This window comes from Sphaeramia orbicularis, chromosome 12 (genome assembly GCF_902148855.1).
Source record: "Sphaeramia orbicularis chromosome 12, fSphaOr1.1, whole genome shotgun sequence".
In the NCBI taxonomy this organism is placed as follows: Eukaryota; Metazoa; Chordata; class Actinopteri; order Kurtiformes; family Apogonidae; genus Sphaeramia; species Sphaeramia orbicularis.
The window spans coordinates 42,412,551-42,438,783 of NC_043968.1; the positions used below are offsets into that span (position 1 = coordinate 42,412,551).

General features: G+C 37.5%; 1 protein-coding gene across 5 annotated transcripts in view; it reads right to left on the minus strand.

Annotated features, from left to right (window-relative positions):
* Nucleotides 1-23,270, minus strand: part of LOC115429850 (voltage-dependent calcium channel subunit alpha-2/delta-1-like) — a 105,761-nt gene extending 82,491 nt beyond the window's left edge. For 3 of the 5 annotated variants that reach the window (XM_030149629.1, XM_030149630.1, XM_030149628.1), the window contains exons 1-3: nucleotides 22,925-23,270; nucleotides 1,885-1,966; nucleotides 119-235 (exon numbers count right to left, since the gene is read on the minus strand). In XM_030149629.1, coding sequence (XP_030005489.1) covers nucleotides 119-235; nucleotides 1,885-1,966; nucleotides 22,925-23,004 — 279 coding nt within the window. In that variant the 5' untranslated portion in view covers nucleotides 23,005-23,270. The remainder of the gene's footprint in view (nucleotides 1-118; nucleotides 236-1,884; nucleotides 1,967-22,924) is intronic. The other 2 variants (XM_030149632.1, XM_030149631.1) reach the window with 1 other exon arrangement.
* Between the last annotated feature and the right edge of the window lie 2,963 nt (nucleotides 23,271-26,233).

Genomic DNA, 26,233 nt, shown 5'->3' on the forward strand with positions numbered 1-26,233 from the left:
GTTTCTGTCTTAAACTCCAACAGCTTCTAATGGTCATGTTGATTGTCAAGTGTTAAGACGATACTTCTACAAATAGCAGACATAGCAGAAGATAATTTTGTGTGATGATATCACTCACCCTTAGAGCCTCAGAGCGTTTTGCCAGCAGTCTCTCTATGTCTGCTGCAGCAGTCTTTACCAACTCCCGTGGGTTATTGGACTCCACACTGAAGTGACTTTTGTGAGTGTGATATATCTATAAAAGAGGAGACGAGGTCAGAGGTAGCAGCACAATGGAAGTCCCCAACATTTGACCACATAACACAAACATAAAGTTAAAGTATTATGATCATCCATGCATCACAGATTTGAGATGCTGAAATCCAGACTTCACAGCCAACTGTTCATTATGTCATTAAATGTTTTACATACAAACTATTTACAGGTGATTTTGACCTTCAGTACAACAGCATAGGTTTTGAGATGCATTTTAAGTTACAATTTTACAATATCCTTTTTTTTAGTTCAAAGACACTCTTACTGACTCTAAAGGTTACACTGTGTCGGTGGTCATCTTGTATTCTTTATCCACTGCCCAAACCACAGTGATTAAAAAAAAGAAAGCTACTCGTTCACTGATTAAATTGCACTGTCAGGTTATGTAACAGGACCATTTACTGTGCAATGGAATATGGTTCAGCTAAAGAAATAAGAAACACAAATGCCAAACAGCCAATTATTTAGCAGCCTGGAGGGATTTCATTGTCCGACATTCAAACCACAGAACTGAGGCGCGTGGATGTATTTCTCTTCATCCTCCTGGCATCTGATGGATATCATTTTAGTGTAATAGCGGTATTGCTGGCGGAAACCTAGCTAGTCATTTTTGGATTTGGATTGTGATATTCTTACAGCCTAGACTAATGGTTCAGAAAGTTCCAAGTGATGTTTGATGTTCATGTTCATTATTTTTGTTAGATTTACAACAGATGAGAACATATTTGTAGTGTACATGTTATTTATGTGGTGAAACCTTTTTAAAGGCTAGTGTAAAGTTATTCTGGTTACTGTCTGATGAGATTATGATACGTTCGTGAAACACTACTGATTTAGGATGTTAGGTCCAAATCTGACCTAGAAGGAGGGGCTACGGAGGTGCTTACAGAGTGTACTGTACAAGGCAGCTAGATCATGTCTTCACATTTATTATTTACTTGCAAGCTACATAACATACCCTTTTCAGTTCTGCATGTTGTTTACAGTACACTCGGTTTAACCCAGAGTTAAACAAACATCAAATTCTGTTACAGTTGAATTCAGTGATAAAAATAGCACCAGACTTAAGGTACACATATCACTGAAACTGTACTATCATATCAAATGAAAACATGTTTTGTAATGATTCTGGTGGTACTTTAAGGCTGACTGATTTTATCCACAAGAGGAGCGGGGAGCCAAAGTGCCAGACGCATTATGTCAATCAATGTGGATTCAAAAAGCTTCTTCTCCTTGTCAGATGTGAGGATTTGTGCGTGTGTGTGCGTGTGTGCGTGTGTGTATGTGTGTGTGCGTGCGTGTGCGTGCGTGCGTGAGTGTGTTATAGTCATCAGAGTACAGTGGTGACGCTGATCTTATCTGAGCATGTACATTGGCAGAATGAAATGATGCAGTGCTGTCTAATGAGAAGTTACTATGTATAGCCTGGTGATGTGTTGTGACAGCTGAGGTCATGCAAAGAAGGTTAATGAGAGTTTTAGAAAAAAAAAATTATTATTGTCAGAACCTTAAGTGCTTAATTGATTTTATATTTTAAAAACACACACTTATCAACTGGATTTTTTCTCTGATGCAACAGTTGCAGGCAGTATTTTCGCATCAATCTGAGTGACAGATAGTCATACTTACCTCTATTAGTTTCTGCCTGCCACTGGCTGTGTCTGTTAAAGTGATTAAGTCCTTCTGCATCTGGTCCACCCATTCCTTTATCCTGAGAACACAAAAAAAAACAATCAATTACCCAATCTTTGCCCAGCTAACGGAGAGCTGCCAAATGTCTTGCATGGCTAATCAAATTTATTGAGCTCCTCTAATCTTATTCACTCCATATTACTGACTTGAACTGAGCATTATTGCTTACTATCCCAATATGCTAAAAAAGCTGTGCAGATTAAGGGGAAGCATGAAATAATAATGTTTAGCCAAGTGAACACATTGCTCTGCTCCTTATGAGCTGTGCATTAAGGCGAGAGCTATTCATAGTTGTCAGCATGAGAGTGTCACATCCTTGGGGGTGAGATGCTGGTTAATGTATTCTTCTGAATAAAAAGAGGACAGACGAGGAAATAGAGACAGAAAGGAACAAGAAATAAGTGTTCATTTATAAAAGTGTGAGAGCACTTTACATTTATTTTTTTAAGATGACAATATAGAAATCATTAAGATCAGAACTTACAGTTAAATAAGTTTTATTATGTCTGCATAAATGTGTGTCCACTAAAATATATAAACAGTAATTTCTGGAATGAACTGTTGTAAATATAATTTATGATCCTGAACTTAGCAAAGATGGCTTTAAGGACACAGGATCTTTAAATGGAATTCTCACAGTTCAGCTCAGGTTATGTATGCAAGTGCATTAAGTGTACATGGAGTCTATGTGAAACCATACCCACCCTTCTCCTCACTGTCAAAACATGAAATTAATCTGTACATGATAGGTAAGACGTGGCATGGCTGTATGTGCTGCATCAAGTTATCTAAGGTCACTTCAAAAATGACCACTAATAATCAATAGATTGATAAGAAGATTAAAAAAATAATTGGTGATTGATATTTAAACATAAATTTGAGAGATTTTCTACATAAAACATTTCATTCTTAAATGTGATTATTTCACCAATTTCTGCCTCATTTTATCTTGCATAAGAGAAAATGTAATGCAAATTTTTAGGTTTTGAGCTACAGGATACTATAAACTGTTTTATTAAAAAAAAATAAAAAATAGATTTACAGTAAACAGTTAATCAAGACAGTAACCATTAGCTGCAGCCTTACTCTAAACCCTCCAAACTAATACTCTGTAAGTACACCTTCAACCCTTCACCCTGCTCCTTTACAACGGTCAATAAAATATACATGACATAATCCATAAAGAAAGAGATCCTTTCACCCAGACTGTGTGAATTAACCCCTTCACCTCCCACACTGCTGAGAGGAACTCTGACATATGAGCCGTGTCTGTGTTATCTTATTTAAAAAAATACAGTGTTATGTGAGCAGGATGAGTTCACACTGAGAATGTGTGGCATAACAGTCACATAGTATATTTAGCCTTTCCAGAGACTGTTGCTTGTGGCTAAGGGCAGACATACTATGGGAGCTATGTCTGATTTTTCGGTAAATCATATGCACACATATACGTAAGAACTACATGTGAGAAGATGGAAAGATAAGAAGACATAATCTCAGACATATTTCAAGTGGATTCATGTGTCAGATTCACAGTTGCTCTGTCTGCTAATTTAATATAATTACACACAGTGTCAGGATAAGGTCTACTGCTCATACCTGTAGCAAACAGGTGTGTATTGGGGTTGTTGTATGCCAATTTTTCATCAGAACTTATTTGTGGTGGGGTATTACAGCAGGTGTCAAATGGAAAAACACTCATTATGTGGATGTACAGTTATATTCCATCACAAAAAGCTCCATTATACTTTGCTCAAACACCAGTCGCTACTTTTCTCTTCTTTCCTACTCTATTCAACGATATTCTTGAAATAAACTCTTTCAGATCAATCTAATTTGAGGTTGCTAGTACATTGTGTTATGGAGACAAACTGCAGACAGCAAGTCATGAACTGGCTAACTCTACTGAAGGCAGACAATTGAGCAGAGCACAGAAACTATAAAACATGACCCAGGAAAAGTTCCCAATTACGTGTGGTTAAAAGTGTTTTGTAGCTCTCTTACTGGTCTACGATGGCTTGGACATCCTGCAGGAGGTCAGATTGCAATCAAGCTCAATGCAAATTATTCTACTATATCTACAATAATTCTGAAATCTCTCTGATCTTGGTTGACAAAGCTGAATAACAACAAATAGCCACCTTCTTCTTATCAGTAAAAAGCATACATTCTTTACAAAATACTAGGGAGTGTAGCTTCCTCTTAATGCAGCCAGAGTAGGTATGTTTATTTAAGAAAAGAGAGGCAGAAATAGTCCAACCGCTTTGACAAAGAAACACATGAAAACAGAAAGAAAACATTTAAGGAGAGGACGGAAACTTGGAGGAGGACATGGAAAAATTAGATGGCATCATTATCCACTCCCTTGGCTCCTATTCTGCCTTCTCACGCTCCCTCTCTCCTTCAGGAAACTGGAGAGGGGGGCAATGTGGAAAGGAAGCAGACCTCCAAACTGGCTGGTGAGCCAGTCACTCTGAGATGAGAAGAGTTGTGTGAAAGTCTGACCTGCTGGCATTGTAAGCTTTGTTTGTCACACTGCTTCATTAATGAAAGTTATTTAGCAGGAAATGCAGATTTTTGTGGCATGCAAGAAGCCCCCCTTTTCTTCACAGCTGTCGCGATTACTATCACTGTCTTCATTATGTGCTCACTTAGCCTATATAAATTTAGATGAAGAACCTTGAATAAGGGTGCCTGCACACCTACCTCACACCAAATGGGCTCTATGCACAGCCCCACTACTTCCTGAACTCGTAGCTCCTGTATTACCGGTCTTTCATTATTGGACACACTGATTAATCCAGGTGTGTCTGCTACTTCTTGTTGTGACTAGGGCTGTATATTGGCAAGAATCTGGCGATATGATACAAATCACAATACTAGAATCACGATATGATATATCATAATACTGTTAAACAGGTAATTTTTTTGTTTGTTTCTTTTTTTAAATGATTATTTCCTTGAAGAATTGAATTACACCAGAAATCTGCACAAATACTAAACACATTTTTATTTGATCACAACAGGATTTAATGCTATATCACAAAATTTTCCTATGTTAAAACTTAAATTGTGTTTTACAGACATTACAGATTAACATCCTGTTCAAATGTTCATATTCTATTAGTTCATAACTAATATCATAACAATACTTTAGTTCAATCCCAACAAAGGAACTAACATTATTTAATAAAAGAGTGTTAACTAATAAATAAAATATAGACAAAAAAACAAAAATGAACCTCCACAATATCTGCATTTGAGTAAATACCTAAAAATATTGATACAGTACTTTTAAATATCGATACAGTATTGTGAAATAAAATATCACGATATATTGCTGAACCAATATTTTCTTACAGCCCTAGTTGTGACTACTGTGGTCAGGCACACCTGGATTAATCAGTGTGTCCAATAATGAAAGACAGGAAATAAAGGAGCTACTTTAAGTTCAGGAAGTAGTGGGGCTGTGCATAGAGCCCATTGCCAGGTGGGACACTCCTGCTGAGCCATGATACAGACCTAACAGCCTGTGGAATGACCATACAGTGTCTTCGTCTGCTCTACAGTTCCAAAACACTTTATGGATAGTTCAGACATTTAGACCAATTACAGGATGTTACACAAGAATATTATCACCAACAAACAAATGAAAAGTAACAGAAGACAAAAGGAGTTAAAAATGGGCCAAAATAATAACTACCTGAGATGTGCTGGAAACCTGATTTGCTCTTCACATCCTTACTCCACACTTTCCAGCCTCACCATAATGTTGAAGATCTGGTGTTGGACCCCAAGTGCCTTCAATAGCAGCCCAATGTTGCTGATGTCTAGCATTAGCATTAGCATTAGCTATGTGCTAATGCTAATGCTAGACACTGTGTGTGTATTAGTGTTTGGGTAAAACACAGACAAAATTTCCCTATGGAGACAGTAACACGAGTTAACTTTAACCTTAAAAATGCTATTTACTTACTCTCACCAGTATTTCTAAATAAAATGTATTCTAGATGTAGGTAAATTGTTTTTAGATAGATTAGCTAATTTCTATACAGTTATTTCCACTAAGGATTCAGCCATCAATGTATGCACAGCTGGCACTGACGGAATGTGTGTGTGACGTACTGCTGTGTGATAAAGAAGGAGGTGGATGTGTGAGGGAATGAATGTAGGGATGTCCATATGTGAGTGATGCATATTTTGTTTTTATATTTTGTTTTTATTATATATTTATATTTTATAGTTATTAATACTATTTAATACTATTGCTATTTTTATGAGTCCGTATCCTGATAGTGCACCTGAATTTCATTGTACATTCTGTATAATGACAATAAAGCCCTGACCTCTTTAGGCTTTTAAAATATCTTTATTTGTAATTTTACAACAGATTGACTGAACTATTATGCACCTCACTTCACATTAGTTGAGGGCAATATTGCAAATTCTGGTCTTGAAATTTTGCATCATCAAGATAAAGCAGTGGTTCTAATTGCGGGATTATGCAGTTGCGAAAAAAAATTATTAGACCACCCTTATTTTCTTCATTTTTTTTTTTTTTATTTTAATGCCTGTTACAAGTTAAGATACATTTGTTTGGACAAATATAATGATAACAACAAAAATAGCTCGTAAGAGTTTAATTTAAGAGCTGATATCTATCCATTTTCCATGTTTTCTCGATAATAACCAAAATCACTTCAGTTCTTACATCAGTAGCTATGGCATTGTACTAGGACTGAACGATATGGACAAAATTTCGTATCTCGATATTCATGCCAGATATCTCGATATTGATACGATATGACAACGGGTTCAGTGAAAACCAAGCATTTTTCAGAAAAATACAAACATCATAATACCAAAGAATGTGGAAAGTGCAGTTTTATTTATAAGAACTCACTGCCAGTCATCAACATTAACATAAAGTATGAATAAATAAATAAATAAAAATGAAATTTGTTGTGACTTCCAGAGCGCGGGGAAATCCATATCGTTTATATCATTACTTTTTCGATATTAATATCTTGAATGTTCATATCTAGATATAGATACGATAACGATATATCTTTCAGCCCTACATTGTACTGACAAAAACAGTGCTTTTAGGCATTCCATGTTTTTTTTTTCTGTATGTTTTAGTCACATGATACACACAGGAGTTAGTACTTGATTGCATAACCATTGTTTTTGATGACTTTTGATGGTCTAATAATTTTTTCATGACTGTATATTGAAAGAAAATGTCCAAACTGTGAGAAACACATTTGTTATTGTTTTTCATTATTTCACCTTTGTCGTTTCATTGTAACTGTTGCTCCCAACATTAGCCATGAGTCATGGTCTTAAACACACATGTACTTTGGACTGGTTTCATGCTTGTTAGAGATGAGATGAGACGCTCAGATACCTGTCTGACTCGACATATTGTTTATGATAGTGAAATGTGATTCAAGGTGCATGTTGTACAGATCACCACAGGTTCACTGACTTTAGAGAGCTGGAGACACACTTGGTTGGAGTTTAGACAAACAGATCTGATCAGGTCAGATACAAGGGCTCCAATGCTGAAAAGATGACATTAAAATTTCATCAAGTTCTTTCCATGTCCTCAGTGACAAACACAAATGTGCCACTGGGTTAAACGGTGTGAAATTAGATGAGGTGCTGGTGCACAGTGTAAATATTATAGCAGATAGTACCACAAAACATCTCTGCTCTACAGTCAGAGGACTTCAGAAAAGCACATACACCATAGAGAAATCTAGACTACATATGAGCGTGCGTCTTCTAATGTAGCGCTTATACTCACTCACACAGACTTAAATTTGTACTTGACCTATGTGGTCATGAGTACAGTAGCTAATTGTGAGACAAAGCACCTACTAAATCCCTTTTTTAGCTTCCGTTCAGCCTCCTCTGGAAGCTGCATTCATCAGGCAGCTGTCAGGTTTATGTGTTTGTGTGTGTGCATGTAACCAGAGCACTGGGTCTTTCAAAGGGCAGTAGGGGGTTGTATGAGGTCAAAGGTCATGAGGACAGGTGCGCCTCTTCTGTACAGGCACTTAATGTAATGAAATGAGTGTGACCCGTTTGTTTCTGTGCGTAAGAGGTGTTCTCTAACCCCTATTTGAGTGATGGGACAATGCATGACAAAGCACTGCTGGACTGTGATAGATTAGAAGAAACTAACCCTAAAAGCTAAATTCATTAAATATTTGGCAGCATACAGCAAACAGACTCTCCCAAATGTGAAGGGAAGATCTGCAGGAAATTGTGCTTTTGGTCATATCATTTGTGAAGTAGTGATAAGGCAGCATAAACAAAACATGATCTGCTATTATTTCAGAATTAAAAATTAAAAGGTTGAAATACAAAGAGAACAAGACACTAATGTGAGAACAGCTGTGTGTTTACAAAAGACTCAACCCTTTATTTGTTATGCTGGAGGGATAAATAAAAAGAAACCCAACATATTTTCTAATTTCCAAGGAGCAACCTGACTCACCATTAGAACCTTCAAACAAAATAGTCTTGCTGTGCCAAATGGGAGCAGACTGTCCAATGCGAGGGGTGAACACAGGAAAGTGGACATAATCCCAGAATAGAGAGCATGACTCAGCATGAGAGCACTGCTGTCTTACTTCTGACCACATTAACCCCTCTGGCCGGGCTATGTGTGACTACAGAGGAGGCCTGCTATGTTCTCCTAAACCACTGCCTCAGGCTATTAGCTGTTGTGCTTTTTTTTTTGCTTTTCTTTTTTTTGTTTTTTTTTTTTACATTTTCTGCCTCGTTTATAAGCTCTGGTAACACTCAACATAATCTCTCAAGTGAAATTCACCACAAAAACAGTTCTGAATGTCTCATTTGTCTTATTTCCATACTGCTAGTCATCTGTTAACAACTTCATCTAAGGGAAATTAATTGCCATATTCCAGGAAATAAAATGAGAATTAATCTCCTCATCAAAAAGGACTCAATGGATAAACAGTTAAATGAACACACAAACTACTACTATATTAAACTTAATTATTGTTCATTCACTTTTCATGTGCAATGAAATAGAGGTTGATTGATATGGGTTTTCTAAGGCCGATGCCAATGCGGATTTTTAAAATTTGGACAGCTGTTTTTTTGAGGCCCATATTTAAGGCAGTTTTTTTTTTTAAAAGCACATTGACCATAAAATACAATTGAAACACTCAGATAATTAAGATTTTTATGCACCAATACAAATGAAATTATTAAACACGTACACATAGTACTCTTTTACCATTTACAGGGTGGGGAAGCAAAATTTACAATGAACATTTAGTTGTTTTTTCTCAGCAGGCACTACGTCAATTGTTTTGAAACCAAACATATATTGATGTCATAATCATACCTAACACTATTATCCATACCTTTTCAGAAACTTTTGCCCATATGAGTAATCAGGAAGCAAATGTCAAAGAGTGTGTGATTTGCTGAATGCACTCGTCACACCAAAGGAGATTTCAAAAATAGTTGGAGTGTCCATAAAGACTGTTTATAATGTAAAGAAGAGAATGACTATGAGCAAAACTATTACGAGAAAGTCTGGAAGATACTATTAAAGAAGAATGGGAGAAGTTGTCACCCGAATATTTGAGGAACATTTGTGCAAGTTTCAGGAAGCGTGTGAAGGCAGTTATTGAGAAAGAAGGAGGACACATAGAATAAAAACATTTTCTATTATGTAAATTTCCTTGTGGCAAATAAATTCTCATTACTTTCAATAAACTAATTGGTCATACACTGTCTTTCAATCCCTGCCTCAAAATATTGTAGATTTTGCTTCCCCACCCTATATTGAACTTCAAGTGCTGCCCACACAGGTGCCTGATCAAATATCTTTGAACATTTTTACTACTGATCAAATATCGGCTTTCAAAAAACACTTAAGGCCGATGGCCAGTATTGAAAAAAAAAACAAAAAACAATAAATCGGCCTAATATATTGGTCTACCTCTACAATGAAGGACAGCTAATATACAAAGTGTCTTAACTGTAAAATTAGAATGGTTTAAAGAAATTAGAGGCAGGTTTAAAATATTTTTGATGACACTGATAAGAAATAGAAATTAAAAAACTATGAAAATAAAACAGCGTAATAAACCAGTATAAACCTGCCTAAAACTGTCCTTGACTTATGTTTTAATATTCTAAAACTAGTTCAAGGTTTAAATAAAAAGTTCACACTTTGCAAGAGTTTGTTATCCAACTTTTAAAGGAATTTCCCAGATGGAGTTCATGGAAAGAAGTGTTGGAAGATTTATCTTTTTCTGTCTTCTGTCTCTTCTTTTAAACCAGTGCTCCTGAGGCCTTTGTAAAATGAAAGAAGTGAGGGAGCACAAAATAAATACCTAGCAGACTTGCAAGGTATGCTTTAGGCCATCAATGTATTGGAAGTTTGTCACTGATAAAACTTTTCTTTTTTTTGACAACTACCACAGTTTCATCCCAACAGATACTCATCTCATTAATAGTCTAATTTCATACTGTATTTACCATATTCTCTTTATCAGCTAGGGAGTAGAAAAAAGCAAATATATTCTTCCACTACGATGACCTTCCATTGCCATTCAGTATCAGATTTTAACTATGCTTGTTATTTATACAGCCTTGAAAGAAGCATGTTTATTTTCCGTTTCCTTCTGTAGCTACAGATAAAAATACACACCCTAAGTTAAAGTCCTGAATATTGACCCTCGCTGCAATGTTGGACGCTCCATCATTCAAGCCAAATAACTGCAAAAGTCTGCTTCGTGCCAGTTCACAGACCTGACACGTCTGTGTGCAAGCATCCACATGAATCTGCAGCTCAATATCCAATCTTGGAGTTTCCACTTCAGCACCCTCTCACTTTGTAAACATCCTCATGTTTTTATACTCAGAACCAAGTTGACAGATCCACATTTGATCTCTTAATACCACTGAAACCATCACAGAGGAAGCAACCGACAGCAAGGATTCTTTACTCTTTTTTTTCTTTCTTCTTGTTCATCATTATTCCAGCTCTGGGAGGCAGCTTGAAACCTTAACTCCTTCTCTAATAGTAGTAATTTAGGCTTCTAATTTGTTCTTAGAGAGAGACAAGGATGACACCATTACGGGAAGTAGAGGAGATGCACAAAAAGATAGGGATGTTTGAAGATGGCAGCTTAGTTGTAATTGAGCCACAGGGGGATCACTAATAAGAACTCTGACGATGAAGCAGGCATCTATTAAGCAACAAGCCTGTCAGAGCACTGTGCAACTTTCTTCCCCTCTTCTCATCTTTCTTTGCTTTTCCCTCTTTGTGTAAATTTTTCCCTTTCTCTTTAGCTTTTTAATCTTTCATTTCTTTGACCTCTATCATCTTTGCCACTGCTCTTCCTTTCTTTTGTATTTCATCTTCCCTCCCTCAGCAAACCATTTATTCTCATGATTGTGCATTAGAGCTGCACAACATATCATTTCAGCATCGTCATCGCAATGTATGTGTGCACAATAGTCACATCGCAGGTCCTGCAATGTAGCAGGCAAATTAACTTGACGTGTTCTCATCTAATTTCACCCCGGGTACCTGACACACACTGCGTGCAGCAACCCACCAATCACAATCGTTCTTAATCAGTTTGCTGAAGCAGACCACGCCCATTGCACATGGAGTGAGTCACTGGTAACAACATTGAAAAATGAGCAACGAACAAGAGAAAATCACCGAAAATGAAGACTTGGTGCCAAAAAGAAAAGTAGCATCAGTTATCTGGAATTGTTTACATGCTACAAGAAGGATGATATTGAAACGTGTTCTGTGTTGACAGTACCTTACACCTGTCACCACAACGAGAGGAAACACAACTAATTTGTTTGAACATTTACGTCGGCACCACACAGCTATTATATCCCCCTGGGTAGTTTTTCATATCGCAATCAGTGGTGATTTCTCATAGACTGCAAGGGAAGCTCAGCTTCCCCTAAAATTACGAAAATTAAATGGTTAAATATGTGCGGTTGTGTTGACATTTCATTGACTACAAATGTGTTAGAACACATTCAACTCAAGGACAAGTTCGTTTAGAATCAGCTTTATCACAAATCAGCGGACTCGATGTTGTTCACATCTCATACATTCCCATTGCGCTGTTTTCTCATACGATCTATGGTAAATGCATTTGCCCATAGACGCCTGGCATCCATGCACTTCAATGGGACTGAGTGGAACAGTTTTTTTCATTGCCTCAAAACTGGACGGTAATTGGATAAATGCCACGATGTTGTCCCGCCCCCGGACACTCGGCATCTCTGGGGGTGAATGGAGCTGTAGGCGGAGCTCGGCCGGGCTGGACACCGGGATTTCATATGCTGATTGGAGGATCAGTCGAAAGGCTGAATCCTGTTTGATTGACAGCTATTTTGAGATCTACTCCTTCACTTGACAGAGTTCAGTTTAATACAGTTGCGCATTCTGCTGTGAAATCAAGAGAGAAACCACTACGAAATTACTTGTTTATTTCTTGCACTGTAAATAAAACACACTTATTGTACTTCCTTGTTTCAATTTAACATAATTTCAACGTTTTCTTGTTTACTTGGTACAATACGACCATTTTCCTAAAAAGGAACGGAGGGCCGAATTTATGTTTAAATAACTTGACTTTTTTTTTTTTTTTGATGTAAGCCCAACAATGAGATTCCCCTCTCTGAAAGACGAGTAGCCGCCACTGATCGCAATATATATCGCAGGGTTAAAAAAATCGTAATGTCAGTTTTTTCCAAAATCACGCAGCCCTATTGTGCATCTGAGTCATTCTGTTGTCTTTCGTATTGCTGGTATCTACAATTACATGTCCTTAACGGTCTCATTTGCAGCCGTTGTTACATCAGCATGAAGTGACATGCATTTTATGTCACATAAGCTTGTAATAATAATGCTAAATTTTCTTTTAATTATTTACTTTTCATCCTGCCCTCGCCTCACATGTCTCACAGAGCACAAACGAGACAAGCGATGATGTGGTCTCCTTTATTGAGGTCAATAACACCATAATTGCAGGCTTTGTAAATGTCTCACAGCCTCATTATCTTCTATGGAAAGACATTATTGATGTTTCTGCCTCCCTTCTGCTATTTTCCTTTTAGTAAATCGGTTGGAGCATTTCACCACAGACCCCTGCCTAGATCTGAAGAGTTGTGTTTAAGTGAAGCCTTAACAACAGTATCTTCTATGCTCTATTAAGCACTTATGTTGGAGTGTATTACAGAAGAGCTGACTAGACATGGTTTGAGATCATTATCTAATGATGGGGTAGCACTGGTGGGGAAATATGCACCATGAGCAGGTGTAAGTTACAGGAGGCTGGTTTCCAATGAGGCTGATTTTAAAAGGGGAAATTATAGCCAAAGATAAAGTCTCTTGCTCTGTTTAGGTTTACCTTCATACCGTGAGATCTGCATCAGAGGTTGACTGATAGTGGAAGTTTAAAGGCTGATATTTTAACACTAGTTTGGAGCAGGGAAAAGCACAAAACTGATTATCAGTGAAAATGTCTTATGCACGTCTGAAACTTCCACTTAAGAAACTGAATAACAGTTGAACCGAACGTCTAATTCAAAATAATTAATCACAAAAAGTCGAACTGAAAATGTAGAAAATATGGATGGGAGTATTTTTTTTCTGTTTGGTTGTTAATTTGTGCTGACTTCTGCCAATACTGATAGTTTGTAATGAGTCCTAATCAGATAAACCAATGAGTTCACCTTTTTCTACTCTGGTTTTAATTGAAGAATCTCTAAGGTGATAGCAAAACATAATATTTTCATTCTTCGTGCATCTTGCAGTTTATAGTTTGAGCATATAGTCCCTTTTTTTTCTTACTGTATGTAGTATTTGATTCTGTATGTATTCTTACTGTATACAGTATTTGATTCTGTCATGTCTATTTATCATGTCGGATTTGCACTATATTTTATTGGATTTGCACATTTCATTACTATTTGTGACTGCTGAGAAAGATGCTGCTAAATTGTTTGTCATTATATTGTAAAGAAGACAACAAAGCGCTATTCTATTCTATTCTATTCTATTCCATTCTATTCTGCTACTTACACTGTACTATGCTTTTTAACTTTAGATGGCAGGATGATATACGGTATGGAGTGTGTTGAAAATATCATTCTCAATACCTTTTTTTACCAGATCATGTACTCTATTAACTAAAAAACATCAAATGCCCACCAGGCTCAGCTTCACATGTAAGTTTTATGTAATTCTAAAAGTGAACGTCTTTGGCACATACATATTATATATAACAAAAGTCCCCCTGATTTGTTACTTATTTTTTCTTTTGCACTGAGCAAAGGAGAAAAAATTGTGAACAAGATCTCCAAAAACAAAAAAAATCACAGTGAAAGTGGTCAGATGAAACAGAATTACATTAGGTATATAATTCAGCTGTATATGAGGACTTCCTTCCTCCGTGATATTCTCAAATGTGAGCAAAGTCAAACACCCTGAAGTCTGTCAATTGGCAACATCACCCCTGGGGGCCAGACTCCCCTTCTACCCTTGACCATGTTTGACCTCACACACTGGACCACAACTAGCCAGGACTGACTCCTTGTCCCCCTAGCACCTAGTCTGCCTTGTCCACACCCTCCATGTCAAACGGCATACACGTCCTGACAGAACTAACAGCTCCCATTGTATCACCTCTCCCTGCAGGTGTCTGGACGTATTAAATCAGAAGAAACAGAATTGTTGTGACACCTGGAAGTGTTTGCTCCCGCTGTAGAGCAATCGCACCTGCTGGTGAGATTCCATCACAACTATGTTAAATGATGGTGACTGCAACTATATCAGTACAAGGCTTCTCCTGTTCACCTCTTACCAGACAGCCTAAGATACTGCTCTACCATAGCTAATATGACAAACAGGGGTCCGATTAGGTCCAAAAGGATAATGATTCATACTGCACAAGTAGTACTGATTACTAATATACTGCAATTACTAAAATTAAAACAAACAAACAAAAAAAAGAATGTGTGTACAGAAAGCAAGACATTTTTTACAGTACAAAAGTAGGTCTTTCTCATATGGTATTAATGCAAATATAATATTCAGAAAGTGTATATCCATTTGATATGGTCCAGCCGGTGATAATACATTATTCGCTTGTATTCTTTCACGTCTTCTTCGTCTTGCTCATCCTCATCCCCCCAGCAGTCTTTCTCTGCTATTTGTCATTTTGAACTCTCCTCAAATGACTAAACTTCCACATCCCTGTCACCTTCACACTTCTTGAGCAAAGCCCCTACCCACCCATCCATCCATACATCAACTCTTAACCTTCTGCCTCACTAGACACACACCCAGACTCTTGGACAATGTGCATAAATAGAGAGATTAGAGAACCCTCTGGCCAAAATGTCCAATTAACGTCAATCTAGACGCCTACACAAGCAGACTACTGTTAGTGTTGTACTGAGCACTAGTCTCCCTGATAGCTACACACACTGTCCAGCCAGTGTAGTCTGGACACTGGCATTAACAGCCCTTATGTGGCAATATACGACTCCATTAAGAGGCTCAAGAGAGGCCATCACAGACCATCGTGGGTCCACTTTTCTCTGTGTCTCTTTTGAAATACTACACATCTGATGGGCTTGTGGTGTCTCACCAGGGATATTTTAAGCATTTAATGCCACTATTGTGCAATCAGGGTAACTAGGCATATGCCACATTTACAAACATCTATAAGAAAATTTCAGTTTAAAATTATACATTGGCCTCTCTAGAAATAAATCACTACAGATAAATGGCCAAAACTAGTGTAAGAATTCAGCAGGTTCAGTATGTAATAAGTATGTCTGTGTGTACTTATTCAGTGGGTACGGTTACATGATGTTTTTTAAATCCAATTTATTTTTCCAGAAGAAATTAATTCGGAACTAAAGTATTTTCTCTTCTATTTACATAGGAATGCTAAACCTGAATAAAGGTTTACATGAGGTATTAATGAGGTAGATAAGTGAACAAAAGGGTTTGCATTGTAGTGCTCGCGTTGCCTTGTTGTCGCAGCCCTTCTGTTAGCTTAGCTTAGCATAGTTACTGCATTTCCATGGTCACACGTAGCCAGTTTTTTAAAGGTGATTTGTTGTCTTTTGTAAGTGATTTTCTGAAATCCGATTCTCCTTAATTATTTCTTTAGATCCGCGACTTACTGCACTCATACAATCTTGGGACTGTTGTGTTGACGAAAGTTGGAAAATGTTTTTGTTGGAAGGGATGCATGCGCTAAATTAGCTTTGCTTTACCGTTTTAGCTTTACATTAGTTTTTATTTGCCCAGATTTTATTAGTGCAGTAAGTCACATCGCCATGATTTGAGCCTTAATTTGAGATCATATTGACCCCACCGGACTAAAGTAATTTAATCCGAACTTTACTTTTTCAACTGGAATAAGGTGTTTACATGGGCATCTTAAATAGGATCTAACTTTTAATCAGATTAAACCAGGAATAAAAGTTGTCATGTAAACGTACGGATTGTGTGAAGTTCAAGTTGAAATCAGTTTTGATCTCGTACCTGATCATATTCTGACTTCAGCTGACTCCATTTGTACATAGAGAAGCAGAAATGGAATACAAACTTGGGAGTGAGCCTAAGGATTTTCATGGTAAAGTCAACCTGAGACCTTTACGGCCTGTCTCAGTATGACATACAGTCAGCATGTTGTGGGTGTTATAGACAGATGTTCATTAGATATGTTATGACCCTGGGTCATAATTTGTCTATTTATATGTATATGTATGTGTTTTCTGTTTAGTGTGTGTGTTCTCCCCCGTCCTGTAGGTGTGCTGTGCCCTTTTGTGTCTGTTTGTTGCAGGTTGCTGATTGGTGGAGCATGATTGCCCGGCCCTTTAAAAATGGCCCTGCAGTTTCCGTCCTCGCTCTCTCTTGCCTCCTGCCAGCTTCCAACCCTGTGTTCGTGTGTGTGACTGTCAGTCTTCGTGTGTTCCTGTGACACTTCGATTGTTTCTAGTTGTAAATAGTTGTTTTTTTTGTAAATTGATCCTTTTTCTGGTAGGGGAGGTCGGCTCCTTTGTTTTCACGTTTTCTCCTGTTTTTTGGTTAGGTAGTTAGGTAAGTTTTCTGTATTTTATTTCTTGCATTTATTTTGGAGTAGGTAATTTAGTCTAAACTTTACAGAAGATATTTTGTTTGTTGTTTTAGCTGCACCCTCCCCTAACCCTTCCTTAGTTGTTGAGAAAAAAAATACTAATAATAAATACTGTGAATTTTTAGTTTTGACTGACGTGTGTGCTTGGGAGCTGGGAGGGGACAAAGGTTGAGCCTATTATGTTCGCCCTGGTAAACCCCTAGGCCGGGGCGTAACAGATAACTGTTAGAAAACCTGGTCCCCAACATAAAAGAGGCTCAAACACAAATGTCATGTAAGGTGACTAGCATGTGCAGAAATCACATTGGCTTTGAGATGCAAAGATGATCATCACCAAGAGGCAAAGACCTCGGCTCAGAAATGAAGCCAATGCTGAAGAATCTTAAAGTTATAATACTGCTAAAAAACCCCTGGATGGAGCAACAAATAAATACTAAGTCAATGAATTTTTTTCCAGGACCTGTTCTGGTCTTATCCTTTTTATTTGGAACCTCTAATATGTGATTTGATTTTTCAGCTGTAGTTTTGGTAAGATTAGTTTTGTAAAATGACTTTGTAGTTTGGCTCCATGAAGCCAACGTGGTAAAATGGCAGCTCAGAAACCAGTGGGTGATGTCACAGTTCCTCATTCCACTAATTATGCACAGTTTATGATCATTACACATAAATTCATGTTAAGAATAAAATTACACCCAGGAGATCAAAAATTTTCATCATGCTTTCTCCTCTCGGGCACACAAATGAAGCCATGCTTACATTCACTGATCAACATTGACTGTTTTCAAAACGCTTCATTAGATACACACAAGGTTTGCACGATGAGGAAAACCATGTGGTGACCATAGTTCAATATTGTGGTAAAAATATTACTTTTGACAATAAATTTGCATGCAACCAAACTGACACCCTCAATTAATTTGAGAGTGTAATATTGCAAACTGGAATTTTTAACTGATTGGCCAACTATTTGCATGCTGAGGGTGCCTGTATGGCACATGAAAATAAAACAATTCTTCTAAATCACCATGGTTCAGTCTTTGATTTAGTTTATTACATATGTTCATATTCTGATGGTATTAAAGAACATAATTTATCAGTTAGCTGTACTACACATCTATGTTCTAATATCTCACAGATATTCTGATCTTAGCTTCATTGACTGCATTTAAATGCAAACTAATTTTCTGTTTTTCCCTAATTCCAAAAAGACCCCTCTTCACATGTAGCCATGTATACCCCATTAAAAATAATGTCTGTCAAATTTTTCCACAAAGTGGTAGACGATCCACTGTGTGATTTCAACCTTGCAGCTTTTGGTATTTGCTCATATCTATGAACCTGTTGAAATCATCTGTTATAATGCTTAACAGTTAGTGTGTTTCTCCTTCTTCTTCCAGCTCCAGCTGACCATAAACAAAGGCTGTGTGTCACAACCTGCAGCATAACAGGCAAATTAGATTTATTTTCCAAATGCACTGTCTACACGTCCAAAGAATCCTCATATCGATATATTCCACATGTCCACATGATGGATTTGGAAAAAGGTTTAATTCAGAATATCAAAACAGAATAAGTACAGTGTTTACATGAAAACTCAGCTTCCAATTATTGTCAAATTCAGAATAATAGTGGAATATTAGTGCACATGTAAACATACTGAGAGCTTTCTTAAACAAAAGGTTTGCAGCTTTGCCCACAATATTTAACAGTATTATTTTTTGCTACTTGCTATTTTTGTGACATATACAATATAATATTACTAGATTGTTAGTTTCTTTCTTCCTGTGACACAAATTTGATAAAATAAAGGATAGTTCATAAATAAACTTTAATACAAGAGAGAACTGACACATGTTGCATTTTACACTAAACCCCTAAAACTACACTCCCCAAGTCATATATTACAGGATACAGATGTGTTTCCTGTACTGGACAGGGCTCCCATCCAAACAGCTGTTAGCTATTCTCAAGGTTTTTCCAGGAACCTCTGCAATGGAAAATTCTTGAGAATTTTATATGTGGCATTGGATTGTTAACTACAGCACCAAGAGTGTTCTTTAGCACCTCCAATTTTCTCTTAACATGCACAGAGGGCCCTTTTTTTGTCTCTTCCAGGGAACTTCCAAAGCATGAGAAACTTAAACCAGAGACTAAAACAACAGTCAAGAGGCCACCCATAACCAAGGTTGTCCACAAACTGTCACTAGAAAAGCATCTTGATATTTATGGGAAGTTCCCTTGTGACTTTGCACCCCTGTGTCCTGTATCTTTTCCCACGTCTGACTTAAGACAGACACTTTTCTAAATATAGAAAGGGGCAAAGTGGTAAGGGGATAGCGAAGAAAAAAAGAGTGAGCAGTAGGGGGAAAGGAGGAAAACACAAGAGAAGAACAATAAGTGGAGTGGAGGGCAACGTTAGCAAGAGGCAGAGATTTTACTGCTTTGAAAGTGGTGTGTGTAACAGATATAACCGACCAGCTGTTTGACTCTGAGCAAGAGCATGCCTCCTGAAATATACCTGCTGGCATCAACTCCCTAGTGGCTAGGAGGTGCAAATCACAGCCAAGGAAACCCTAGAAAGCCCTGAGCTAATCATTTCCATCAGCTTATTTCATTTGATTCATCCGCTGCAAACCCTGCATAATATCAATGACAAGTGAGATGTGAAACTAGAATAAAAGTTAATGGAAAATGTAATTCATTATTGTAATTCATTATTGGCATTCATCCTTCCTCAGTTATATTGGATGAGACATAATCATCCTCTCTCTCTCAAAAATAAAACAAAAGTTAAAAGGCTTTAAGATCCAATCAAGACAAAAAAGGACTGAAGCTGTTTCCATTGACAAAAACCATATTTCAAGTAAATAAATAAAAGAGCAAGGAGCCAGGGTGATTTTCCACAGATATGGGTATTTTTTTGGCTCAAATCTTTGAATTATATACTTTTGTTTAAAACCAATATAAAAGCATGACCACTACTCTTACTACTTCTCCAAATGGCAAGACTGGCTGTTGTGTGATCACTGTATCACTTACTAAAGCCATGTAGAGTTAATATCCCTGCAAGACATTACAATTTTTCCTTGTACTGTTTTGTAAAATTAACCCGTCTTTTGGGGTTCAGACTCAGTCTGGCCCAGATGCGTGGTCCTACTAAAAAGGCTGGGTTATCTCAGACATCATTCCCACTGAACCTGCTGCTCTATATACTGTGTCTTAACTGGCTTCCTGCTCTCAAGTGCCTCCTCATATTATGCCCACTGATCACCAGAAAGGAGGCAAACATGAGAAACATAGCTCTTTAGCTGGTTGAGCATGAAATCTAGTTAGCCTTAAAAAGCATTAGAGTGGGAGAAAACAGAGTGGAGGGTGACAGAGGGAAAGGGAAGTGTGAGAAAAAAGATGGGAGTAAAATATGTCTGTCAATGACTAAGGACAAAGCCAGAGGGAAAATAAGATCTAGTCTTATTGCCAGATTAAACACAGGTCATGATGATTAGGAAACCCCTCTTTTGGCTCTTAAGCCGGCAACAATAAATGGTACTTTCAGAATCCATATAGCAGCAAACATACACAGACTTATGGCATCAAAAAGGCTAAGCAGTCTGGATTTTTTTGTCTCCTTTCTTTCCATCTCTATCTTTCCTATTCATCTCTCCTGATCTCTTATTGTGCTGGCTGGCGCCAAGATCTCTAGGGCATAGTCTATGACATCAGGCTTTGCATTTCAGATTCGATGATGTTAATCATCTGCCTTCAGGCAGCACAAAAAAGATAGAGGAAGGACTTAGATATAGGGAGCTGGATGCAAAGAAGATGGACATGGTCTGAACAAGATGGAAAGGAAGTGTGTTGAAGAGGAGGAGAGGGCATGGAGGGATGACCAGACAGATGTTGACATGTCCAGATAAACAGTCATACACTGTGCTAGACAGAGAGGTGCAAGAAAGAAAAATGTAATGAAGGCAGCAGAAGTAGCATAAAAATGCTCTTAAAAATGTCTGATTTTAGTCCTAACTGAGCTACTAAAGACCTTGGTTATCCACATGTCTAAATTTCCTGTAGGGAAACACAGTGGTTCACTCTCTCGATCCCTGCCCTTCTAGTTTCCTTTCTGCTTCTCTCTGTGACTTTCACCTTGAGGAGTCAATGCGAAGCTTGTCACTCAAAATCACCATCAAGACAAGAGTCCACTAAGACCAGCTATAGCTAAAACAGTGTACATGGTAAGTATGAGATACGTTTTGTCACACAGTTATTTCTTAAAGGATTTGCACCACAAATTGCTTATTGCCATTTTTCTTAAGCGCTACATTAAGTTTTGTTAATTCACATGAAAAGTTCCTACCATTCTGATGTAAAGGTTAATAATATTTGTTTTTTTCTCACTAGACAACCAATCCCACTCCCACAGGAAGGCAACTGTGTCAGTGAAAGTGGGTCTACAGCTCACCAAGCCTGTGTGAATATTATGTACACAACCCACAGATCAATCCACTTAGTGCCCATGAAATATAGGGAGTGGGCAGGCCACTCTGCTAGTCTGACATCATTGTACTTGGCCATTAGGCTGAGTGCCATCATGGCTCATCTGTGTCGGGGACCATACTTGGGCTTCGTTTAAAACCAAACACTGTATAGTCCTGCACACATTAGAACCATCTGGAATATCTTAGACCTGTTGATGAAGTGTGATGTGCAGCACAGGATCTGCACAGGCTTGCACACCTACACATTTATTTAATTTAGAAAACATATTCCTGTGACCATATACATATCATTTGCTGAATCTATTAATGTTGCACTGCAAATATAGACACCGGGAATCAAATTTAGACAAACCTTGTGATACCTCAACTGTGCCAGTAACACTGACACTTTATTACATAAGTCTTTAACTCAAGTTACAAACATGCATATCAAACTGAAACATCTGAGTTTATAGAGTAGTTCAAGGGAAAACTATTGGGACTTCAGCAATGAATAATTAAAAAAAACTGCCTGCATGATGAAAAAAGTGTAAATATTCAATAGTACACATATTACAAATGTGTGAGCAGCTGAAAACAGAATTATTAATACACACAGCCTTTATTTCAGATACTATACATCTGAAGGATTCCACATAGTCTGCAAATTTAAAATATTCAAAGATATTTTCAGAAGTTCAAGTGTCCCATCAGTAAAACCAACAAAAGGTCTCACTCAACTGCCTTTTACAGTAAAAACATTAACAGTCAGAATCAGCCAATCTATTTTAAAAATGTAGACAAACTGTCTAACAAGCTTAATTGTGGAGGTGCTTTCGGCAAAGTTTGGGAACCCCTGAGCCAAAATGAGACCAATCTGAGTTCCCAGGATGATTCATTTGACAGCCTGTCACATGTCACTCTGCTGCTTGCTGGCAACAAATAGACAGTGGCTTTAAATATAACGTTTCACAAGGCAAACTTATGGCCAAACTAATGTGCAAGCGTCATCACTTGGAAAGAAAGACACGCTTTACAATTCTGCATGAATACTTTACAATAAGGTTGCTCAATTTCCAAAGTTGGAATAGTATAGAAATATCTGAAGGCGGGTTGTTTACAAGATTGTACATGCCTGTGTCAGTAGTCGGTAGTAGTCTCAGTGTTTTTACATCTCTAGAGCCTTAGATATAAATCGTGCGTAAAACTGACTAAACTATATCAAGGTCTGGATGGAATCAGGGATGTATTTTCAGCTACAAAGAATACTATTCCAGACTTTCATAATCCAACAGGCTGGTTTGAAGCTCTACTTACATTTGCGCTGATGGGAATTGTCCGGCCGACACAGATGAAATGGTCGACAGAAGTAAAAGTAGGCCGACAGAGTAATCCATAGTTTTGTTTATTTCCCCTCAAACTGGATCCACTCGGGGAGAAGATACACAAAACATCCACAAATCCACAGCGCCGTGCGTACTTCTCAGCCAAACGCCTTACACCGCCATCGGTGCGCGTTTGGAAACAAATCTCATCTGGTCTGGAAGTCCCTCCCCACTGGTGGAACTGAGGAGTGGGCTTTTTTGGTTCAGCGTCTCTGTGTGTGTATGACTGTTACGCATGTGTCTGAAACTTCGATATGTTATTAGCGTAGATGTCCAGCGTGTGTCAAAATATAAAAGGAGAAAAGGGGAGGGCGCATTTAGATGGGAGCTCGGCCGGCAGAGCGGTGCCACTCCGCACACTGTAAAAAACATGTCCATCTGAAGCGTCATTTTCTGAAGCTGTGGGGTTCCCATCGTAAAACAACTGGTACAGAGATACAGAGGGTGATTTTTTTCCATGCCCCATGCTTCCTTTTCAATGTTTTCTTGTCTCTTCTTTTTGTCAGATTATCTTATTTGTGTTAAAGTAACATTATACTGTAATTTCCTTTGGTAAAAATATCAGTAAAGTCATTGTGTTAATATACTTAGTGTAAAAAAAACAAACAAACAAGCAAGGTAGCGTTTTGGTACAGTTTGATTAATAAAGTGACAGCTGTTGAATGTGACTTTTTTTTTTTTTTTTTTTTTTTTTTTTGACCGGCAGTTACTGACATTTTTTACAGCGTGTGGTTTCCTGACGCACAAATGAGTTTCCGGGCGCCCTGTCTTCCCACCACATGCCGCACGAATTACGCACGACTTTCTCGCCGTGTGAGTCTTATCAAATAGTGGACACTTGACACAAACACTGCCTCAGCATCTAACAACATTGGGTGGCTTTACATTCCAGTTTTAATTCATCCTAAATAAATTAAAACGGTTACTGTTGTGGTTTGTCATTAAAGGATGCACTTTTGTCCTCACTTTTTTTCTTGCAGGATACAAAAGTTTCCTTTTTAAACCAGTTGATCCGTTATCTACTCTGTAAAAACCCGCAAAGAATCAGTTTGTTGTTATAACTATTACCCCCCATTCTTGTTAACACTACCATCTATGGTAAGGTTTTTGAGTACTCAGAGGTACTAGTTTACTTCCATCTGATCATGAGCATTGCTTTAAGCCCTCTAAGACAGGGGTGTCAAACTGATTTTAGTTCAGGGGCCAGGTTCAGCTAAATTTGATCTGCAGTGGGCCGAACCAGTAAAATAATAACGTAATAATATATAAATAATGTCAACTCCAAACTTTTCTCTATGTTTTAGAGTGAAAAAGTAAATTTACATTATGAAAATGTTTACATCTACAAACTATCCTTTCAAAAGATGTGAATAACATGAGAAAATAAGTGTAATTTTAACAATATTCTGCCTCAGTTTATCATTTCCACATGTGCATTATAATTTACAGATCCCAGCGGATCTACAAATACACAAAACATTTAGTAACAGGCAGAATATTGTTAAAATTGTATGTACTTCTCTTAAGACATTTCAGGTTATTTGCATTTTTTGCAAAATTATACTTTGTTTTAGTGTAAATATATGAAAATATTTACATTTACAAAGAGAAAGATTTGGAATTGTCATTATTTTTATGTCATTATGATAGAATTTTACTGGTTCTGACCCACTGGAGATTGAATTGGTCTGAATGTGGAGCCTGAACTAAAAGGATTGTTAATATCTTAAGTGGAATTTTTGGATTTCACAAATTCATCCCAAGGGCTGGACTGGACCCTTTGGCGGGCCAGATTTGGCCCCTGGGCCGCGTGTTTGACACCTGTGCTCTAGGATATTACGGCTTATACCATATTCAGGAGAAGAAAAAAACACAACAGTACAACAAAATGCTCAATGCAATATAAATGTTTTATTATATGTGATTATGAGCTTTCATTTACTTTTAAACAACATGCAGCATCTTCTTATGCAGAAATGTGTTAATAAATTCCAGTTGCTGGAAGGGTTGGGGTAAAGTTAATATGAAGTGACATTTCCCTTAGCAAGGACAATCAGCAAGGTAAATACTCAAAGAATACACTTCTTTCTAATGAGTTTCTCTCTAAAGCCCCTTGTCATATTCAAAACTAATCTTTTACTTATTTCCTCAGAGCTTCTCACTTATTATGGGAGTTATTATTTCTTAGTTAAACTTCAGTCAACTTCTTTGTACGTGGATGTGTGAAAGTTGGGAAGTTAACTATGTTTGCCATAGAGGCCCACAGAAGACAAACAAGACTAAGTGTTGCTCACTTGCTATTATATGAATCATAGAAATAGATTTACAGCGCAAATAGCTGTCCACGCTCCCCTGCTCAGGTTTCACTATTACCCATATAAAAGCTGCTCCTATGGGACCTCTTGCCAGGCAGGGCTTTGAGCTGCAAAGTGTATTTACAGAGCAACAGTGAAGAGGCAAGGCAGGTGAGGGGATAATGTCAGCTGCACAGAAAGGGGAAAGTTAGTTTGAAGAATACAAACTACTCACAGACTGTATAAAAGACAGCATAACACAGAAAAAAGAGTAGTAAAGCTTATATAGTAAGTTTGCTGTTTTGTTAGTAATATTCTCAGCACCTTTAGCATCACAGGTACAGGTGTACATGTGAGCAAACAGATGCACACAAATCAGTCTGGAATCATCAGCCAAAGCTTTAAAATGGTCAATTCCAAGAACAGGATGAAAATCGGTTCCAAGGAGACAAAAACTCCATTGCTTGCCACAAGTACAAAAATCCAACACCAATCCTTCATGCTGCTTCTGTTTTTGAAGCAGGCATGCAAATACAAAAGTTGCTTGAATAGGATTATATGGGATTTTTGTAGGGATTAGTGTGTTTCACAAAAGCCTGTCAAAACAGCAGATGCATTTTAATAAATACATCATTTTCTCATAAATGATCAGATGCCTAATACACAGTTTCATTTTCATGCAGTTTATCCATAAAAAAGGCAACAGTATATAACAGTACACTTAGGCTTTGTTGGTTTGTTATCATGCCCACTAATGATGCCTGTGCAAGCTGGCATAGCCAACAAGTCCAAATAAATCACAGAACAGGCTAACAGACTGAAACAGACCTCTGTAAAAGAAAAACAGCAAAAGTACTTTTCAGTTTGATATACGAACAATATAAAGGTTGTTTGACTCTTGTTTTAAACACTGAACTACACTTTTATTTCAGTCTGTTTACCATTAA